This window comes from Theropithecus gelada, chromosome 10 (assembly GCF_003255815.1).
Source record: "Theropithecus gelada isolate Dixy chromosome 10, Tgel_1.0, whole genome shotgun sequence".
NCBI classification, from domain to species: Eukaryota; Metazoa; Chordata; class Mammalia; order Primates; family Cercopithecidae; genus Theropithecus; species Theropithecus gelada.
In genome coordinates, this window is record NC_037678.1 from 56,805,257 (window position 1) to 56,827,219 (window position 21,963).

A 21,963-nucleotide genomic window follows, 5' to 3' on the forward strand; every position below is an offset into this window, starting at 1 on the left:
AACCTCTGCCTCCTGGGTTCAAGTGATTCTCCTGCCTCAGTCTCCCAAGTAGCTGGGATTATAGGTGGGCCACCGTGCCTGGCTAATTTTTGTATTTTTAGTAGAACAGGGTTTCACCATGTTGGCCAGGCTGGTCTTGAACTCCTGACCTCAGATGATCCACCCACCTCGACATCCCAAATGCTGGGATTATGGGCATGAGCCACTACGCCCGGCCTCAATTTTCTTTAAAATTAGTAAATCCACCCTAGAGCATCCACTTCCTAACTGTAAAGTCGAGTCCTATTGCTATGCAATTCCTCTTCCTTCCCTGATCAAGCAGAACACATTTCCCTTGTTTACTTAATTTTATTAAAAACAACTTCAATATGAAAAGTTACAAATAAGATTCTTCATAAAGAGCAGCAACAGCCAAAGATCATCCTCATTCCCTTTGTCCCTGAAAACAGGCCCTTTTACCAGACCGATTTTGTCTCACCCTATCCTGAGGCAGGGATTCATCTTTGCAGGGCAAATAAGATCTGATCTCAGGGGCTGGGGGAGGAAGAGGGTGACCTTGCAGCACGGAGATAACTTTGGCCTTGAACAACAACTGAGGCTCCCAAGGAATGCCAAAAGTAGGGCTGAAAAGGGCAGATTGAAAGGACTGTCACACAGTGGAGTTCCTTTCCTCTCTACTGTAACAATATTCCTAGCCCTACCTAGGAAGACATTGGCTAAAATGCTGACCCCTAGCATGTCCTGCCCACTTTAAACTCTCACTTCTTCCAAGGAGAAGTGTTGGTGGTCCAATGCCTCAGCTAAAGTGCTTCAATAATGCATCACAGCTGTAGCGGGAGGGAATCCCTCCCCTTCTTCTTGCTTTCCCCAGAGGAAAGGGAGGCTGCCCACATCCTTAAAGTCTCCTGGCTGCTGAACGAACTCAGACGGCTGGGAGGGGTCAGCCCAGATATCTACAATCTTGCGCAGGGTGGAGTAGCGTTCCTCCAGCTCCGGCCCCTCAGTCTGCATGAGCAGGTTTGCTAACTCCCTGCTTAGGTCCTGAATCATGTCGTTCCGTCCCTGCTTCTCAGGCTGGCCTGTGTTTGGGACCACGCTATGATCCTGGAGCTCCCCATTGGGCCCAAGGAGGTGCTGGTACTTCTTCTGCCACCGGCGGCACACCATGGCTTCACCAACTGGCTGCTGGCTGGTGTGCAGCAGAGCCAAAATGTGTCGGCATGGCAGGTGGTACCATTGTTGAAAGGAACAGCTGCAGCTACAGCCATCTTTGCTAACCTGGTGAGAGTCCTCTAGCAGCTGAACGTCCACTGAAGAGCCAGCCATGTCCACCAGCTGGGTGGAGTTCTGTACCACCTCCCACTCATTGTGGCACAGCTTGTAGGCTAGTTCAGAGCCACTCTGGTGCAAGGTGTCCAGCATGCCAACCTGCGAGGGTGGCACCTGTGACCGCTGCTGCACCTGTACCTGCTGTGAGTCTGGCTTGGTCTCTTCTACAGGGAGGCTGGTAAGGCTTTCTCCACAGATTCCAAAAGCCTTTTTGGACTTCAGTGGCACGCTTGCTGGCCGAGCTCTCTTTAACTTGGGAGGAGCTGTGGGCAGGTTCTTCAAGCCTTTGGTATTAAAGAAGTCTATGTAATCCACAAAGCAGAGGATGCAGTCCAGCAGGGACTGCTGTTCCCGAAAGAGGCTTGACACCTTGCTGGTGACAATGTCTAGGCTGTCCATGTAGGTGTTACACGCAAGCAGGCCCTTCCTAACATGCATGTACCACAGCAGTTCACAGGTGAACCAGTGGGCCTGCAGGAAGTTGAAGAGATCCTCATCCAGTAGGGCCTGGGACATCTGGCAGAGATTTTTCAGGCTGGCTTCGGAAGTGACAAACACAGCCTCCCGCAGGGCTTCCTTCATGAGCCTTTTAAAGGATGGATTTGCTGAACTACGATGCAGCTTCTTCTCCAAGAGTCGGGTTGTGTGGTAGATGGAAAGGAGGATGCGGGCAGCAGGAAAGATCTCCTGCAGGATAGCCCGGTGATGGAATGAAGGGTCCACAAAGACCACCTTGACCTTGGGCCAATCGGAGTTGAACTCTGTGAAGATGCTCAGCATCTTGGCCACAGAGGTGGCTGTCTCCGCCTTGAGCACAGCAAAGTGCACCACTCGACTTTCTCGTTCCTTGTTCTCCACCAAGAAAGCATAGAGGATGTGGCCCTGGGTGTTCTCCACCCGGTGTAGCAAGAGATTCTCTGGAAAGCGGATAAACAGGTCACTCATCTTACTGCTCTGGAAGCTGAGTCGGTCCAGGTGTTGGCTGTCACCCACACTAAAGGAAGCCATGGAACCCTCATCTACCTTAAGAAAGTTCTTCATCACTTTTGCTATCTTGGCCAGGTCAGAAGGAGTGATGCCTTCCTGCTCTGGCTTTGAGGACACTTGTACTTTATCTAGGCAAAACGATGGCTCAACCAGGGACTTATCGGCAGTGTCAAGGTCTTTTTTGCTTGTGGGTTGCACAGGCTGGAATCTCTGCAGGCACATTGTCTTTTGAGATTTGCCAGTGGTATCTCCTCCAAGACTAGCCACTTTAGAGTCACTATGTATGTGCTGTGTGTTCAGTTCACTGATAAATAGTCTATCTAGTCTCTCGTTGTACCTTAGGAGCAAGTACGCTGGGCACATGTCTGCCTCCTGGGTTCTCCTCCTGTTTGACTGGGTCCGAATGCAGACAAATTTCACCTGCACATACCTAGGGAAGGTAGAGGTGACAATGAGAAAGGTGCTGACCATCCCCCATGCCTTATAAAGATAAGACACCCCTTATAAAGATAAGACCCTGAAGGGGTCTGGGTACAGTGGCTCATGCCTATAACCCCAGCACTTTGGGAGGCCGAGGCGGGAGGATCACTTGAGCCCAGGAGTTTGAGACCAGCCTGGGCAACATGGTAAGACCCTGGCTCTAAAAAAATGTAAAAATCAGCCAGGTGCGGTGATGTGTTCCTGTAGTCCCAGCTATTCAGGAGGCTGAGAAGGGAGGACTGCTTGAGCCTGGGAGGTCAAGCCTGCAGTAAGCCATGTTCATGCCACTGCACTCCAGCCTGGGCAACAGAGTGAGACCCTGTCTCAAAAAAACAAACAAATGGCTGGGCACGGTGGCTCACGCCTGTAATCCCAGCACTTCAGGAGGCCGAGATGGGCAGAGGTCAGGAGTTCAAGACCAGCCTGACCACCAACATGGAGAAACCCTGACTCTACTAAAAGTACAGAATTAGCTGGGCGTGGTGGTGCATGCCTGTAGTCCCAGCTACTCGGGAGGCTGAGGCAGGAGAATCGCTTGAACCTGGGAGGCAGAGGTTGCGGTGAGTTGAGATCGCACCATTGCACTCCAGCCTGGGCAACAAGAGCAAAATTCGGTCTTAAAACAAAAAAACAAACAAATAGAAAAAACTCCATAGGGCCAAGTGTAGTGGTTCCCAACTGTGGTCCCAACTACTCGGAAGGCTGAGGCTGGAGGATTGCTTGAGTTCAGGAGTTTGAGGCTGCAGTTAACTCTGATTTGTGCCACTGCACTCCAGCCTAAGCAACAGACCAAGAGTCTGTTTTTTTGTTTTTGTTTTTTTTTAAAAGTAAAGGATTTATATATTAATAGAATTACGGCTGGGCATGGTGGTTCACGCCTGTAATCCCCACACTTTGGGAGGCCAAGGTGGGCAAGTCACAGGTCAGGAGTTTGAGACCAGCCTGGCCAACATAGTGAAACGCCATTTCTGCTAAAAATACAAAAAATTAGCCAGGCGTGGTGGCAGCCACCTGTAATCCCAGCTACTCAGGAGGCTGAGGCAAGAGAATCCCTTGAACCTGGGAGGCAGAGATTGCAGGGAGCCGAGATCATGACACTGTACTCCAGCCGGGGCGACAGCCCAAGACTCCGTCTCAAAAACAAACAAACGAACAGACAAATAGAATTAAGGAAAGAAGGAAGGCTGGGCGCTGTAGCTTACGCCTGTAATCCCAGCACTTTGGGAGGCCAAGGTGGGAGGACTGCTTGAGAACAGCCTGGGCAACACAGCAAGAGACTGTCTCTAATTAAAAAAAAATGTTGGCCAGGCATGGTGGCTCATGCCTGTAATCCCAGCACTTTGGGAGGCCAAGGCAGGTAGATCACGAGGTCAGGAGATCGAGACCATTCTGGCTAACATAGTGAAACCCCATCTCTATTAAAAATACAAAAAATTAGCCGGGTGTGGTGGTGGGCGCCTGTACTCCCAGCTACTTGGGAGGCTGAAGCAGAAGAATGGCGTGAACACGGGAGGCGGAGCTTGCAGTGAGCCGAGATCGCACCACAGCATTCCAGCCTGGGCGACAGAGCGAGAGTCCGTCTCAAAAAAAATTTTTTTAAATTAAAAACCCCCAAATCAGGGCACGTGTTCTCATGATCTCCTGAGGGTTGCATCATGGGGAAAAAAACAATAACAACAACAACAACAACAACAAAATCCCCATGAACCAAGAAGAGATTTACATTAACTCTCCAGTCCCAAATTACTCAGCTGTTTCTTTAAGAGTCTCTCCAACTCCAGCTCCCTTCATATTCCTCTACTGCACATTCTCAAGAGAGAATGGAGCCCCAACTCCATTCTCTCTTGGTTGCCATTTGTAGCTGCCAACAATTCACCCTGAGGCAGGACAAGAGGGCAAATAGATAAGCAGCAGCAGCAGAGTGCTCAGTTGGTTACTCCCATTTAAAACGTCCCCATCATTTGTGTATTTTGGGAACTACTGCTGTCTCTTCCTTATCCAGATAGCAAAGATAAAATGAAGCTCCAAGGACATTGGACTAATCAGTGGTTCTCAATTGAACTTTTCAGGGCCTTTTTGGGCTAGAGAATGTTTGGTCCTCCTTTTGAAGAGACAAGGTCACTGCTCATCTTTCTTTTTGAGACAAAGTCTCACTCTGTCACCCAGGCTGGAGTGCAGTGCTGTAATCTCAGCTCGCTGCAACCTCCACCTCCAGGGTTCAAGGGATTCTCCTGCCTCAGCCTCTTGAGTAGCTGGGATGATAGGCATGCAGCACTGCACCTGGCTAATTTTTGTATTTTCAGTAGAGTCAGGGTTTCACCATGTTGGCCAGGCTGGTCTCGAACCCCTGATCTCAAGTGATCCACCCACCTCAGCCTCCCAAAGTGCTGAGATTACAGGCATGAGCCACCGCGCTCGGCCTTTGTTTCTTTTTTGAGACAAGGTCTCACTGTTGCCCAGGCTGGTGTCGAACTTCTGGGCTTGAGCAATCCTCCCATCTTAGCCTCCCAAGTAGCTGGGATTACAGGCATGAGCCACTGCACCTGGCTTCTGCTCATGCTACATTTAACGAAAAATGTCCACATCCTAAGAAAATTTGATAATCACTGGGCTAGATGATATCTAGGGTCTTTTCTAGCTTTGTCATTCTAGGCTTAAAGTGATGACTCAAAAGACAGGGGCAGTTAAATTGAGCATCTGTTCTTTTCCTATCTCTATTCAACCAGTTTCAAGGCCCAAATCAGGTGCCACCATCTTAGAAAGCCTTTGTGGATGCCCCCAAGCCACAGTAATTGCTCCTGCTTCTGAATTCATAGCATTTATCTATAAGGCTTAGCAGATTCTCTGGGTGGCTAATGGCTAAAGAGGGGGGACACTGGAGGCTGACTGGATTTGAATGCTGGCTCTACTACTCATAAGCCGTTCAACCTTAGGCAAGTCAATCACCTCTCTGTATACAGTTTCCTCCTCATGAAATGAGATAATCTCATTACGGTTGTTATTAAGATTAAATGAGCCATAGGCAAAATATTTAGTTCAAAGCCTGATTAGGCCTTTTGTTTATGCTAAATACAAGTTAGCTGTTATTATTACAGCTTTTATGCCTTGTGACATTTTCTGAGATGTTTATCCAGTGCTTTTCCAATTGGATGGGGATGTCCTCAAGTCTCAGGACTATTATTCCTCAGGGTAGTCCAAGCCTCTAACACAATGCTGTGCCTTCAGCAGATGCTTTTTTTTTTTTTTTTCGGATGGAATTTCACTCTTGTTGCCCAGGCTGGAGAGCAATGGCTCGATCTCGACTCACTGCAACCTCCAAACTCCGCCTCCTGGGTTCAAGCGATTCTCCTGCCTCAGCCTCCCGAGTAGCTGGGATTACAGGCATGCGCTACCATGCCCGGCTAATTTTGTATTTTTAGTAGAGATGGGGTTTCAGCATGTTGGCCAGGCTGGTCTTGAACTCCCGACCTCAGATGATCCACCCACCTCAGCCTCCCAAAGTGCTGGGATTACAGGTGTGAGCCACTCTGCCCGGCCCAGCAGATGCTTATGGCTGATGTACTGGATGAACGGATCACGGACCACCAATGGGTGGGATGGGTCACACTCCTGCCTCCTCAGGGAGTGCCCCAGTCCAAAGACCAGGGAAGGGGAAAAAAATCTCACCCCCTGGCCTGACGTGGCATAGCCTAGAAGCCCTACCTGTACTTTTCCAAATACTCTAATCCAGCTGGTCCAGTTTGCTCACCCTGTGGGGCAAGCTTGGGAAAACAGGATGTGTGAGTCTCACAGTAACAGGGTGGAGGGGCTTGGGGCTGAGAGTGTCTGTACCTATTGCCTACACAGTGCGGGGGTGGTGCCACCTCTAGCTCTGGGCCAGGATGGGTTGGAGCAGTCCAGTAGTACAGTGAGGCCAGTGAGGGGTGACCACTCTGTGGTCACCACTTGTCTCTCCAGCCTTGTTTTCATCACCTTGTTTTTTGTGTCCTAGAAAGACAAAATGCCTACAACTTTGTGTGTTCACCATGCTCTGTCTCACCTTTGTGCATGTTTGTGCCTTTGTCCAGAATGGCCTTCCTACCTTCCCTCCTCACAAAGCTTGCTTATCCTTAAGGACTATGTGCACCCATCATCTTTTCTAGGAAGCCTTCCTCAAGCCCTTAGTTGGGTACCACTCTTCTGCTGACTCGACATCTTAGCCTAACTCTAGCTCGTCAAGTTATATTGACTTTATGTGTACTTAGTGAACATTTGTTGAACTATTCCAAAGGAAGGTACTAGTGAGTGCCCACCACAAAGCTCCTTGAACCATTCCTGGCTCCATTTATGTCTGCCCCTTCCAGGGTGGGAACCTGGATATTCTTTTTGATTCTTCTTTCTCACCTACATCCAATAAGTTAACAAGTCTTTATGAGTTCCCCCCACCACTGCTACATGTATCGAGGATTTATTATATAGCCAACTACATTAAGCCCCCAATGTGCATTATTTTATAGTAGGAAAAGGATTCTGTTATCATCTACATTTTACAGATGGGAAAACAAGCTTAAAGAGGTTCTCAAGGATGAGAATCTGGGATTTAATCCTCCAGCTAAGACCTGGGGACATGGGATTTATACTGCTTGCTTGTCTGCAGTCTGACTAGTTAACCATTATGCTGCCTGTCTTCCTTCAAAATATTTATCCTTTCTCTGAATTCCCACTTTTACCCCCTCATCTTGACTCCCAACACACTGGATAGGTTCAAAACTTCCTTAAGGATCTCTAAACATACTGTGTTTTTTTATTTGTTTTAGTTTTGAGACAGAAATTCGTTTTGTTGCCCAGGCTGTAGTGGTGCGATCTTGACTCACTGCAACCTCCACCTCCTGGGTTCAAGCGATTCTTCTACCTCAGCCTCCCAAGTAGCTGGGATTATAGGTGCCTGCCACCATGCCTGGCTATTTTTTTTCTTTTTTTTTTCTTTTTTTTTTTTTTTTTTAGTAGAGATGGGGTTTCACTCCTGTGTAATCTCTCCCCTGACTAGACTTTGAGAGTAGAGACTCTGTAGCCTTTTGAACTTGTACAGTGTTTGGTACACAGAACTCAGTAAATGTTTGAAATTAAACAAATGACTTGTCCAAAGTTATATTCAGTAAGAGTAATAGTGCTAGGACTAGGAATCATGTCTTCTAAGAGAATTCTATCCCAGTGATCTTCCTATTATACTACTTACGTTATAGGAAGTACTTTTTATGCCTCAGTCATTCACTTGACATTCATAGAGCACCTATTATGTGCCAGACACTGGAAACACCAATGGCTCCTTTACCTCTGTAGTTACAGCAGAAAACCACAAACATCTACAGAGAAAATTGGAAGGAAGCAAGACTGGCTGACCCCCTCCAGATCCTGGTTAAGTGCTGTTAGATATAAGCACTAAAGGATATTCAGGAAAGTATAAAACCTTGTCCCCATCTTGAAGGGAGTTTATGCCTTTACCAGGGAGACAATAAGTACAGATGAATATAACTATAGTGCTCAATGAATTCTTGCAAAAGATTTCGGCACTTCAATACATGTTATATCTCAATAGATTAAGGGAAACAGAAAAAAATAACTTCAACCTAGCACTCATTAAGTTTGGAATTCATGATGCAAACAATAACAGCTTGCATAATGACTTCCAATAGCTGGGCGCCGTGGCTCACACCTGTAATCCCAGCATTTTGGGAGGCCAAGGTAGGTGGACCACTTGAGGCCAAGAGTTCGTGACCAGCCTGGCCAACATGGAGAAACTCCATCTCTACTAAAAAAACAAAAAATTAGCTGGGCATGCTGATGCACACCTGTAATCCCAGCTACTCAGGTGGCTGAGACAGGAGAATCACTTGAACCCGGGAGGCAGAGGTTGCAGTGAGTCAAGATAGTGCCACTGCACTCCAGCTTGGGTGACAGAGTGAGACTGTCTCAAAAAAGTAAAAAAAATAAATAAATTCCACTTAGCTATGTGACCTTGGTTAAGTCACTTCACTTCCTCTAAGCCTCCAATTTCTTATCCCTCTATATATGGAAATAACAATATGAATAATCAGTACCACTTAAAGTAAATTAATTTAAAAGGCTATAACAAGAATTGTCGGTTGCCAACTCAACATCCTTTGTTCCTTCTTTTCTATTTTCTTCAGTTGTCATTCCTCCCTCATATAGCTACTTGCTTCAGAGCTAGTCTAAGCCAATTAAGGTAATTGTATTAGGAATGGGCATGGATATTGGCCCAATTCGGGACAAAGAAACATGATAGGAAATCGGCAGGAAACTAAGGCAGGCTTTTTTTTTTTTTTTTTGAGATGGAGTCTCCCTCTGTCACCCAGGCTGGAGTGCACTGGCACGGTCTTGGCTCACTGCAACCTCCACCTCCCGTGTTCAGGCGATTCTCCAGCCTCAGCCTCCTGAGTAGCTAGAATTACAGGCATGTGCCACCACACCCGGCTAATTTTCGTACTTTTAGCAGAGATGGGGTTTTACCATGTTGGTCAGGCTGGTCTTGAACTCCTGACCTCGTGATCTGCCTGCCTCAGCCTCCCAAAGTGCTGGGATTACAGGCGTGAGCCACCACACTCGGCTTTTTTTTTTTTTTTTTTTTTTTGAGACGGAGTCTTGCTCTGTTGCCCAGGCTGGAGTACAGTGGCACAATCTCAACTCACTGCAACCTTCGTCTCCCGGGTTCCAGCAATTCTCCTGGCTTAGCCTCCCGAATAGCTGGGATTACAGGCGCCCACCACCACGCCTGGCTAATATTTGTAGTTTTAGTAGAGATGGGGTTTCACCGTGTTGGCCAGGCTGGTCTTGAACGCCTGACCTCGTGATCTGCCTGCCTCGGCCTCCCAAAGCACTGGGATTACAGGCGTGATCCACCGCGCCTGGCNCCACCACGCCTGGCTAATATTTGTAGTTTTAGTAGAGATGGGGTTTCACCGTGTTGGCCAGGCTGGTCTTGAACGCCTGACCTCGTGATCTGCCTGCCTCGGCCTCCCAAAGCACTGGGATTACAGGCGTGATCCACCGCGCCTGGCAAGGAAGGCTTTTTCTTCTGGATGTCACTCTTGCATTTGTGCCACGAGGGGAGCTTTCCTAAGGACAAAGCTGAGACCTGAACATGGCAGAGTGGAAAAATGCAGAGTCCAGGTCACTGAGACAACGACCTTTGGAGGCCCACCTCTGGGCTTCTAAGTATCTGCAATAAGCCATTTTGAGTCACGGTTTTCAGCTAATTGCAGCCAAAAACATACCCAGAAACATTTCTTTCTTTTTTTTTTTTTTTTCTTTTGAGACAGAGTTTCGCTCTTATTGCCCAGTCTGGAGTGCAGTGGCATGATCTCGCCTCACTGCAACCCCTGCCTCGCAGATTCAAGTGATTCTCCTGTCTCAGTCTCCTGAGTAGCTGGGATTACAGGCGCCCACCATCACATCTGGCTAATTTTTTGTACTTTCAGTCGTGACAGGGTTTCACCATGTGGCCAGGCTGGTTTTGAACTCCAGGCCTCAAGCAATCCAACCATCTTGGCCTCCCAAAGTGCTAGGATTACAGGCGTGAGCCACCACGCCCGGCCACCCAGAAACATTTCATAGGGAATAGTGATAAATAAGATCTGGGTGGAACTTTACCTTTAAAAAGGAGACTAAAATTATAAAGTTAATATTATATTTAGCGGGGCCTGGCGCAGTAGCTCACGCCTGTAATCCCAGCACTTTGGGAGGCCGAGGCGGGTGGATCACCTGAGGTCAGGAGTTCAAGATAAGCCTGACCAACATGGTGAAACCCTATCTCTACAAAAATTAGCTGGGTGTGGTGGCTCGTGCCCGTAATCCCAGCCACTCAAGAGGCTGAGGCAGGAGAATTGCTTGCACCAGGAGGCGAAGGTTGCAGTGAGCCGAGATCGCACCACTTCACTCCAGCCTGGGTGACAAAACAAGACCCTGTCTCAAAATATAATTATAATAATTATTATTATATTTAGCAAAAGTAGGTTATAATGGCAGCTATACGCCAATTCTCAGAATAATCAAAGAATGACTTAAAGCAACTATTCTTTTCCTAGTATAGTTTTCCCAAACACTAGGCCAGGTGCAGTGGTTCACGCCTGTAATCCCAACACTTTGGGAGACCGAGGCGGGTGGATAACCTGAGGTCAGGAGTTCAAGACCAGCCTGGCCAATATGGTGAAATCCCATCTCTACTAAAATACAAAAATTAGCCGGGTGCGGTGGCGCATGCCTGTAATCCCAGCTACTCAGGAGGCCGAGGTTGCAGTAAGCCAAGTTTGCGCCACTGCACTCCAGCCTGGACAAGAGAGCAAAACTCTGTCTTTAAAAAAAAAAAAAAAAAAGAATCATAAACACTATACTTCATTTCCTGTCTCACTTTTGCAACATACAAAGGATGGTTTTGCCAAAATATTCCTGAGCTTTACTAAGTTTCCCAAGGGCTTAATTTTTCCTAAGCAAATCCTCTACTTCTCAAGTTTTTGTCATCTCATCATCCTTGTTGATTTCCCCTCTTCCTTTGTTAACTGGTATAAGGCTGAAAGTTTTCTATCATCACTTTCAGGGATTTCGCCCTAGTCCTACAACTTTTGGGAGATGTGCCATTTCAGTCTGCAGTCAGTTTTATTTACATTTGTATTACCTTGATGCTTAATGTATCTCTTCGTCAGCCAGAAATTGACTACCAAACATGTTAATTGGACTGGCAGGGATAAGCAGAGGAATGGTTAAGTAGCGACTAATTTTATAAGTAGTTTGTTAGCAAGATTTTTGTGTGATGACTTTTGCTTTTCTATATAGCCTTGTAACTATGGATACATGGATAATGAAAACTCTGATAACAAAGGTCCTGCCAAAGGTGCTGTAGGATTAACTGAGACAATGCTTGTAAAGTTCCTAGCAGAGAAGGAATGAGCTCCAACAAAGTGTTTGCAAATGGTGGCTGTTAACCTGAATAGCAATGGAGAGAGACAGCCGAGTACTTTAATCCCTCAAATGGCATAACAAAAAGAAAAACAACCGTCATAAAAATATGAGAGGGGAAACTGGGCATAAAGTCACAGACTCTTCCCAGTTGATAGCGATGTTTCAAGAAAAATGAAAGTGGAGGCCACAGTTTAGATATACTCCAAGGCCAACTGCCCACAGCCACATAGCCAGAATTTAAGATATCCTGATTCCCTGAAATGCTAGCTCTCATCAATCATAAACAGAACACAAAGTTTTACATCCTTGTCAGCATGATTCAGTAAAATTAAAGGAATCAGTTATAGACAAAACAGTTTGAACAGCTCTACTGGCTGTAAACAGAATGTTAATGTATAACAGCCAATCACAAAAAAGGTCAAAATACTTCCTTCCTTAGGCTTTATTAGCACTGCCCTTACTACAGTGACTGGAGTGTCTTACCAATCTCCAACTGTTCTTTTGTGGGCATAATAAAAATTTTTCTGGCCAGGTGTGGTGGCTCATGCCTGTAATCCCAGAACTTTGAGAGGCTGAGGTGGGTGGATCACTTGAGATCAGGAGTTCGAGACCAGCCTGGTCAACATGGTGAAACCCTGTCTCTATTAAAACTACAAAAATTAGCCCGGCATGGTGGCAGGCACCTCTAATCCCAGCTGCTCAGGAGGCTGAGGCAGGAGAATCGCTGGAACCCGGGAGGCGGAGGTTGCAGTGAGCTGAGATAGCGCCACTGCGCTCCAGCCTGGGTGACAAGAGCGAGACTCCATCTCAAAGAAAAAAAAAAAAAATTCTAACTTGATCTGATTTTATTTTTTTGACATGCACTTTTGGTCATTTAGTGGTAATTCCCAGAGCACATACCTTTGACTCTTTTTCAAATAACTACCGCTTTCTATTATATACTATAGTTACAGCTTCAGCAAACATTTACTGAGCACTGTTTTAGCTGCTACATGCATTTTCCTTTCCTTTTCTTCTTTCTTTTGTTGAGACAAGGTCTCTGTTGCTCAGGTAGGAGTGCAGTGGTGCAAACATGGCTCACTGTAGCTTCAAACTTCTGGGCTCAAGTGATCCTCCGGCTTCAGCTTCCTGAGTAGCTGGGACCACAAAAGCATGCCACCACGACCAGTTAATTTATTTTTTGTAGAAATGGGGTCTCGCCATGTTGCCCAGGCTCGTCTTAAACTTCTGGGCTCAAGCAATCCTCCCACCTTGGTCTCCCAAGTGCTGGGATTACAGGCATGAGCCACTGCCCCTAGCTTGAATTTTCTTAATCATCGCCACACCCTTCTCATTTTGTAAAGGACAAAACTGTGTAAGTTTTGCCCAAGGTCAAGGGCAAAGGGGGTCTCTTTTACTCCAGAGCTCCAACCGTTAGGCCAGCTTTTCTAGAAAAAGAATTCCCAATGACCTTTACATCTGCCATAGCCACCCATATAATATTTGCACTATTATTTTCAATTTTTTTTTTTTTTTTTTTTTTTTTTGAGACGGAGTCTCGCTGTGTCGCCCAGGCTGGAGTGCAGTGGCGCGATCTCAGCTCACTGCAAGCTCCGCCTCCCGGGTTCACGCCATTCTCCCGCCTCAGCCTCCGAGTAGCTGGGACTACAGGCGCCCGCCACCACGCCCGGCTAGTTTTTTGTATTTTTAGTAGAGACGGGGTTTCACCATGTTAGCCAGGATGGTCTCGATCTCCTGACCTCGTGATCCACCCGCCTCGGCCTCCCAAAGTGCTGGGATTACAGGCTTGAGCCACCGCGCCCGGCCTAATTTTTTTTTTTTTTTGAGATAGGAGTCTTGCTCTGTCACCCAGACTGGAGCGCTGTGGTGTGATCTCAGCTCACTGCAACCTCTGCCGGGTCCAAGTGATCCTCCTGCCTCAGCCCCGAGTAGCTGGGATTACAGGTGCCAATCACCACACCCGGCTAATCTGTGTATTTCTAGTAGAGATGGTTTCACCATGTTGGCCAGGCTGGTCTTGAACTCCTGGGCTCAAGCAATCCACTCACTTTGGCCTCCCAAGTGCTGAGATTACAGGCATGAGCCACTGCCCCCTAGCCTGAATTTTTTTTTTTTTTTTTTTTTTTGAGACGAAGTCTCACTCTGTTGCCCACGCTGAAGTGCAATGGCGTGATCTTGGCTCACTGCAACCTCTGCCTCCCAGGTTCCAGTGATTCTCCTGCCTCAGCCTCCCGAGTAGCTGGGATTACATGCGCCGGCCACCACGCCCGGCTAATTTTTGTCTTTTTAGTAGAGACGGGGTTTCACCATATTGACCATGGCTGGTCTCAAACTCCTGACCTCAGGTGATCCGCCTGCCTTGGCCTCCCAAAGTGCTGGGATTACAAGCGTGAGCCACCATGCCCGCTCTGAATTTTCCTAATCATCGCCACACCCTTCTCATTTCGTAAAGGATGAAACTATATCAAGAGGTTAAGTTTTGCCCAAGGTCAAGGGCAAAGGCAGTCTCTTTTACTCCAGCACTCTTCCTTTTAACCATTAGGCCAGCTTTCCCAGATAAAGAATTGCCAATCACCTTTACATCTGCCATAGCCACTCATATAATATTTGCACTATTCTTTTCTTTTCTTTTTTTCTTTTGAAATGAAGTCTCACTCTGTCACCCAGGCTGGAGTGTAGTGGTGTGATCTTGGCTCACTGCAAGCTCTGCCTCCCGGGTTCATGCCATTCTCCTGCCTCAGCCTCCCGAGTAGCTGGGAATATAGGCGCCCGCCACCAAGCCTGGATAATTTTTTTTCTGAGATAGAGTTTTGCTCTTGTTGCCTAGGCTGGAGTGCAATGGTGTGATCTCAGTTCACTGCAACCTCTGCCTCCCGGGTTCAAGTGATTCTCCTGCCTCAGCCTCCCAAGTAGCTGGGATTGCAGGTGTACGCCACCATGCCCGGCTATTTTTTGTATTTTTAGTAGAGATGGGGTTTTGCCATATTGGCCAGGCTGGTCTTGAACTCCTGACCTCAGGTGTCTACCCACCTTGGCCTCCCAAAGTGCTGGGATTATAGGTGTGAGCCACTGCGCCCGGCTACATGCCCGGCTAATTATTTTGTATTTTTAGTAGAGATGGGGTTTCTCTGTGTTAGCCAGGATGGTCTCGATCTCCTGACCTCGTGATCCGCCTGCCTCAGCCTCCCAAAGTGCTGGTATTACAGGCATGAGCCACCGCACCCGGTCCTGCCCTATTTTCAAAAAGTTTTTTGAGATGGAGTCTCACTCTGTCACCCAGGCTGGAGTGCAGTGGCGTGATCTCAGCTCACTGCAACCTCCGCCTCTCAGGTTCAAGGGATCCTCCTGTCTTAGCCCCCTGAGTAGCTGGGATTATAGATGCCCACCACGGCACCTGGCTAATTTATGTATTTTTAGTAGAGATGGTTTCACCATGTTGGGCAGGCTGGTCTCGAACTCCCGACTTCAAGTGATTCACCTGCCTCAGCCTCCCAAAGTGCTGGGATTACAGGTGTGCGCCACCACATCCAGCTGTAAATGGTTTTCTTTAAATTAGTTCACTTGCTTTACTTCGCTTGTCAGGGAACTTTATGTCTACATATTCACATAAGTATTAATATCATCTCACCTGACCACCCAGTAATATGTGTATTTGACTGCAGAAACATGTACTAAATTACCTCCTAAAAACATTTTCCCCACCAACCCTCCAGTCCTCCAAGACATCCATGTATTACTCAAAAAGCCCAAGACAGTGAGCTCTGCACAGAGCCAGTGTGCAATAAATGATCCAAGAATGTCCTTTATAACATCACAACTAGCAGTCAACTTGTTTCTGCGAAAGACCTGTGCTGCTCATGAATTCACTGCCTCCTAAGCTATCTCAGTCCACTACTGTCCTCAGGGGTGGAGCCAACAATTTACCCATCTTTGTACTCTAGCTCATCTTTGTACTCCTGGCCCATGGTAAACACGTAGCCTCTTACTACAAGTTTGTTGAGGGAAAAACGGACAAGTGACATTAGAAAACTATTAGAGCCCAGTGGCTAAGTACAACAATGAAGAGCTCTGTCAGTAGATAGGCTGGGTCTAATCTTCATTTCTTTTTGTTATTGTTTTGAGACAGTCTCGCTCTGCTGCTCAGGCTGGAGTGCAGTGGTGCCATCTCAGCTCACTTAAGCCTCCTCTTCCTGGGTTAAAGCGATTCTCCTGCCTCAGCCTCCTGAGTAGCTGGGATTACAGATGCGCACCACCATGCCTGGCTAATTTTTTTATTTTTAGTAGAGACAGGGTTTCAGCATGTTGGCCTGGCTGGTCTCGAACTCCTGACCTCCAGTGATCTGTCCACCCTGGCCTCCCAAAGTGCTGGGATTACAGACATGAGCCACTGCGCCTGGCCCTAAACTATTTGTCTCTTAATGTTTGACTTCTCCTGGCTCTGTCTCGCCATCTGTAAAATAATACAATGTTTATGGACTAGTTTCTGTCTACAAGCCACTGCTGTTAGCACTTTACTTGTATTAACTAATTTAACGGGAATAGCAAAATTTGCCTCTGACAAGGTGATTCAGAGAACCAGGTCAGAAAGTGCTTTGTAAAGTATCTGCAAAATCTCAGGGCTGACAGTTGTTTCTGAGCAAGAGCCTGCATTGGTTCAGGGTGTCAACCAGCACCCCCACCCTGTTCCTGACAACCAGAATAAGTGTCACCATCACCCCTCCACACGGCACCCTGGGTTTGTCCTTTGGAGCTCTACTACCACCTTAACGAAATTATTATTTCTGTGATTATAGATTAGTATTTGTCTCCACAAGAGCAGAGATTCAATTTATATTTTTCAACAACATATCTCCAGACACTAGCATGCAGTAACTTTTTAGTCAACAATTGCAATAAATAAATAAATAAATACATAAAAATAAAGGAAATAAACAGAAGTCAAATCAAACTGCCCACACAGTGGGATAATAGCCAAGATATATTGATAAGTGAGAAGAGCCAGGTCCAGCAGGTACAGAAGGCTATGTCTAAATAGTATGCTGCCACTGTGTTAAAACAACAAAAAGATGCATATCCATATACAAGACATGTTTGTTCAGCCTCAGTATCTCTCAGGAAGGTAACGCTGATTGTGTCTATATAACGCAGTGGGCCAGGCACAGTGACTCATGCCTGTAATCCTAGCACTTTGGGAGGCCGAGAAGGGAGGATCGCTCGAGCCTCGGAGTTCAATATCAGTTTGGGCAACATAGTGAGACCTCGTCTCTACAAAAATAAAAATAAATAAATAGGCTGGGCATGGCAGCTCACAGCTGTAATCCCAGCCCTTTGGAAGGCTGAGACGGGTGTATCACTTGAGGTCAGGAGTTCCACACCAGCCTAGCCAACATGGCGAAACCTACTAAAAGTACAACAAAACTCTACTAAAAATACAACAATTAGCCAGGCGTGGTGGTGCATGCCTGTAGTCCCAGCTCCTTGGGAAGCTGAGGCAGGAGAATCACTTGAACCCAGGAGGCAGAGGTTGCAGTGAGCCAAGATCGCGCCACTGCACTCCAGCCTGGGTGACAGAGCAAGACTCTATCTCAAAATAAGTAAGTAAGTAAATAAATAAATAAATAAATATGGATAAAAAAGATAATGCAGGCTGGGCACAGTGGCTCACACCTATAATCCCAGCACTTTGGGAGGCCGAGGTGGGTGGACGAGGTCAGGAGATCAAGACCATCCTGGCAAACATGGTGGAACCCTGTCTCCACTAAAAATACAAAAATTAGCTGGGTGTGGGGTGCGTGCATGTAATCTCGGGAGGCTGAGGCAGGAGAATTGCTTGAACCAGGGAGTCAAAAGTTGCAGTGAGCTGAGATCACGCCACTGCACTCCAGCCTGGCAACAGAGTGAAACTCCATCTCAAAAAAAAAAAAAAAAAAAAAGCTAACACAGTGGAAATGACCCTTTTAGTCCCTTCTGTTCTGTACTGTTTGAAAAAATTTCTTAATTATGTTAACCACTCAAAAACAAAAACACTTTTTATTTATTTATTTTGAGACAGAGTCTCACTGTGTCACCCAGGCTGGAGAGTAGTGGCATGATCTCGACTCACTGCAACCTCTGCCTCTTGGGTTCAAGTGACTGAATTGTGCCTGGCCCCAAAACACTTTTAAAATTGTTCACCTTTAAAAACAAAAATAGGTCCAGCATGGTGGCTCACATCTGTAATCCCAGCACTTTGGGAGGCCGAGGCAGGAGGACAGCTTGAGGCTACGAGTTCAAGACCAGCCTGGGCAACATAGCAAGACCCTGTCTCAACACAAAAAATAAAAAAATTAAAAAAAATTAGCCTGGCATGGGGGTGCATGCCTGTAGTCCTAGCTACTTAGGAGGCTGAGGTAGTATGATTACTTGAGGCCAGAATTTCAAGGTTACAGTGAACTATGATCCTCCCACTGTACTCTATCCTGGGCAACAGAGCGAGACCTTGTGTTCTAAAACAAACAAAACAAACCCCAACCCACCAACCTGCTTATCAACCTTCCAATTTCCTTTCCTGCTGCTCCAGCATAAATCCTTCCTTCTAACTAAGCAGGTCTCCTCATGGCTTTTGTATGTGCGTGCAAACATACATCACTGCTTTTTTTTTTTTTTTGAGATAGGATCTTACTCTGTTGTTGCCCAGGCTAGAATGTAGTGTGCAGTGGTGCGATCATAGCTCACTGCAACCTCTGACTCCTGGGATCAAGTAATCCTCCTGCCTCAGACTCCAGAGTAGCTGGTACTACAGGCACACACTACTATACCTGGCTACCTTTTGTATTTTTTGTAGAGATGGGGTTTTGGCATATTGCCCAGGCTGGTCTAGAACTCCTGGCCTCATTCCATCTGCCTGCCTCAGCCTACCAAAGTGCTGGAATTATAGGTGTGAGCCGCCACAAGTGGCCCCTAATTTTAAAATTTTTTTGTGGAGATGGGGATCTCATTTTGTTGCCCAGGCTGGTCTTGAACTCTTGATTTCAAGCAATCTCCCTGTCTCAGCTTCCCAAAGTATTAGGATTACAAGTGTGAGCCACTGTGCCCAGCCCATCACTGTTTTCTAATTGAAGTACATCATGTTTACATCTGCACTGACTCACACCATTTTTCCCTCCAGGATATTAATCTTTTTGTGGCAGGCAGAATAGTCCCTTGAAGATGTCCTTGTCCTAATCCTAGAATCTGTGAATATGTTAGGTTACATGGCAAAGGAGAATTAAGGTTGCAGATAGAATTAAGGTTGCTATCAGCTGACTTGAAAATAGGGAAATTATCTGGGATTATCTGGGTAGGCCCAATATAATCACGAGGATCCTGAAAAGTGGAAAAGGGCCGGGCACAGTGGCTCACGCCTGTAATCCCAGCACTTTGGGAGGCCGAGGCAGGTGGATCACCTGAGGTCAGGAGTTCAAGACCAGCCTGACCAACATGGAGAAACCCCATCTCTACTAAAAATGCAAAATTAGCCGGGGTGGTGGCGCATGCCTGTAATCCAAGCTACTCGGGAGGCTGAGGCAGGAGAATCACTTGAACCCGGGAAGCAGAGGTTGCGGTGAGCCGAGACTCCAGCCTCGGCAAAAAGAGCAAAACTCTATCTCAAAAAAAAAAAAAAAAAAAAAAAAGTGGAAAAGGGAGGCAGAAGAGGGAGTCAGAGACGTGATGACAGAAATAAGGTCAGAGTGATATGATGACTCAACCTGCTACTGCTGGCTTTGAAGATGGAGGAAGGGGGCCATGACCCAAGGTGCGCTGGGCAGCCTCTAGGAGGTGGAAAAGGAAAGGAAATGGATTCTTTTTTTTTTTTCTTGCAGCACCTATTTCCCTGAATCACATGGTTAGTACTTGCTAACTCACTCATTCAATAATGATTTAATGCCTGCTATGGGCCACACCTTGTGCTAGACACTGGATATGGTCTTCCTGAAGGGTGTTTAGGGGCAACTGTGATTTTTTTTTTTTTTTTTGTATTCTTCTCATTGCTTAGTAAGGTCTTACCCATAAAGGACAAGGTCCAAACACCTCACAATGGTCACTAAAGACCCTTAGACTGCAAATGACTTAATCTCCCGCCAAACATGGCATCCCTCACTGTTACTCTAATATGCCACCTTCTTTCATGTATCTTTGTCTTTGCTTCTGCAGGTCCTTCTGCACAGCAACTTCTGGTCAAATGCCTCCATACTACTCAGTAATTAACCACAGAGCTACTCTAGCACTCTACATTCATTCACAGCCCAGGGAAACCATCAATTCCAGTGTGAAGACTTTCCCCACCTCCCAGGCATTTGTCATTTCTTTTTCTGCACATTTCTTCTTTCTTTCTTTTTTTTTGCACATTCCTTTTAAAGCATTTATCACATGCCAGTTTGCTTGAGTTCAACTTTATCCTAGTTCTCTGGGGATAGTCTGAACACTTATTCATCTTTATGTCATCTATACCTAGCATAACACTGGATTTCAGAATAATGGAAAGAATAGAGCCTGGCTCTCTAATTGAGGAGCTTTGGTTGAGTATTTCAATCCAAGTTTCAAACTCGGATATGCTTTAACTCTGAGTTGGCCCGCATGCTCTGAGTTAAAATTTGAACTGATATTCAATTTTTTTAAATGGAAAAATCCACATAAAGTGTGGATTTCTGATAACTCTTGCCCCAAATTCTGGCAACACTAGATCTTTATTTTCATATGGCAGCCATCAGCTGGAGCTGATTAGATGGCATCTGCTCTCCATTTTGCCCATTTCACACTTCTGTTGTCCCTAGCACAAAGACCTGGTGTTGGTTGCTATTTCAACATTCTTTTTCTTAAAGTAAAATTCGAAGTTAAAACTTTATCACACTAGGCTGTTTCACCTAAGCCCTGAAGGCATTTGAGTTTTCAACTCCTGTCTTAACTTATAAGCCTGACTTCTCATCTGTCAAATGGGAAACAATAACGTTTATCTCTAATCCTGAAAAAAAAGCCCTGCAGGGTAAAGCATGCATAGAGAACACTGCCTGGCACATGGAAAGTGTTTGAAAAACGGTTGATATAAGGAGCTCAAAAACCATTTACAAAATGAATGAATAGGCCAGGCGCAGTGGCTCATGCCTGTTAATCCTAACACCTTGATACGCTGAAAGATCGCTTGAGTCCAGGAGTCTGGGAACAGCCTGGCCAACATAACAAGACCTAGTCTCTACAAAAATAAAAAATAATTAGCCAGGCATGGTGGCTACTTGGAGCCACCATGCCTGGCTACTTGGGAGGCTGAGGTGGGAGGATCGCTTGAGCCCAGCAGTTGAAGGTTCAGTGAGCTGATTGTGCCACTGCACTCCAGCCTGGGGGACAGAGTGAGACCCTGTTTCAACAAATATATATGAACTAAAAATTGAATGACTGAATTAACGAACATTCAAATGACCATATGACTGTTTTGTAAAGAGGAGACTGATGAAGGAAATTATCACCAAGGTGTTTTTATCCGTTTATGAAAGCCATACTTTGTATTTGGGTTGCGGCAGCTGCTCAAAACAATGGCAGAAACTGCAGTTATACATTCCAGAAAAGCCTATGGATGGAGTGAAAGTGAAGTGGGTGGTCAAAAACCGACGGCCGTGGAGGCTTAGCTCTCTTCACAAGGTACACAACAGGTGCTCAATGAGTGCCTGTTGAATGAATGGCCACGCAGCCCAAAGCGTGCCTACGCATCCCCTCCTCCTCCAGGCAGCCCTCCGGAGTTCCAGCCTCCTCCCCACCCTCCTGCCCCGCCCCGCCCGCCCGCCCTTACAGGATGTCCTCGCGGATGGAGGTGCCATGGTTGAGGTTGTGGAAGCGGACGGAGACGCAGTCCCTGAGAATGAAGGAGCACCTGTTCTCCCTTTTGTAGGCGCTGAAGCACTCCTTGAAGTCCTCATAGGTCTTGAAGCAGCTGCCCAGCTCCATGGCCGCCCCTACAACCCACACCAGGGGCTGGTCCCAGCCCAGGCCCAAGATCACACCAGGGGTCAAAGGTCACACTATGAGGGTTTATGGGCTGGCGTGGGCCCAGAATGCCTTAAGGGTCCGCCCAACCGGGTGGCCTATTCTGGAAGTCAGGAGGAGCCCTAGGCCTGACCGGGTTACAAGAGGAAGGGGGTGTATTTGCTATCTGACAGGGGAAATGACACTCAGTCCATATTATCCAGTCCCGAGGTTCCGCCCCCT

General features: G+C 46.7%; 1 protein-coding gene across 2 annotated transcripts; it reads right to left on the minus strand.

The window, feature by feature from the left end:
- Window positions 1-328: 328 nt before the first annotated feature.
- On the minus strand, window positions 329-21,945 carry ZSWIM3 (zinc finger SWIM-type containing 3). 2 transcript variants are annotated; one of them, XM_025399507.1, is made up of 3 exons: window positions 21,548-21,945; window positions 6,628-6,783; window positions 343-2,746 (listed from the first exon to the last, which is right to left on the minus strand). In XM_025399507.1, the coding sequence occupies exon 3, from the start codon at window positions 2,677-2,679 to the stop codon at window positions 811-813; it is 1,869 nt and encodes a 622-aa protein (XP_025255292.1). In that variant the 5' UTR covers window positions 2,680-2,746; window positions 6,628-6,783; window positions 21,548-21,945; the 3' UTR covers window positions 343-810. The 2 variants fall into 2 exon arrangements, with proteins under 2 accessions (XP_025255291.1, XP_025255292.1); XM_025399506.1 differs by lacking the exon at window positions 6,628-6,783 and having other exon boundaries at window positions 329-2,746.
- Window positions 21,946-21,963: the final 18 nt, after the last annotated feature.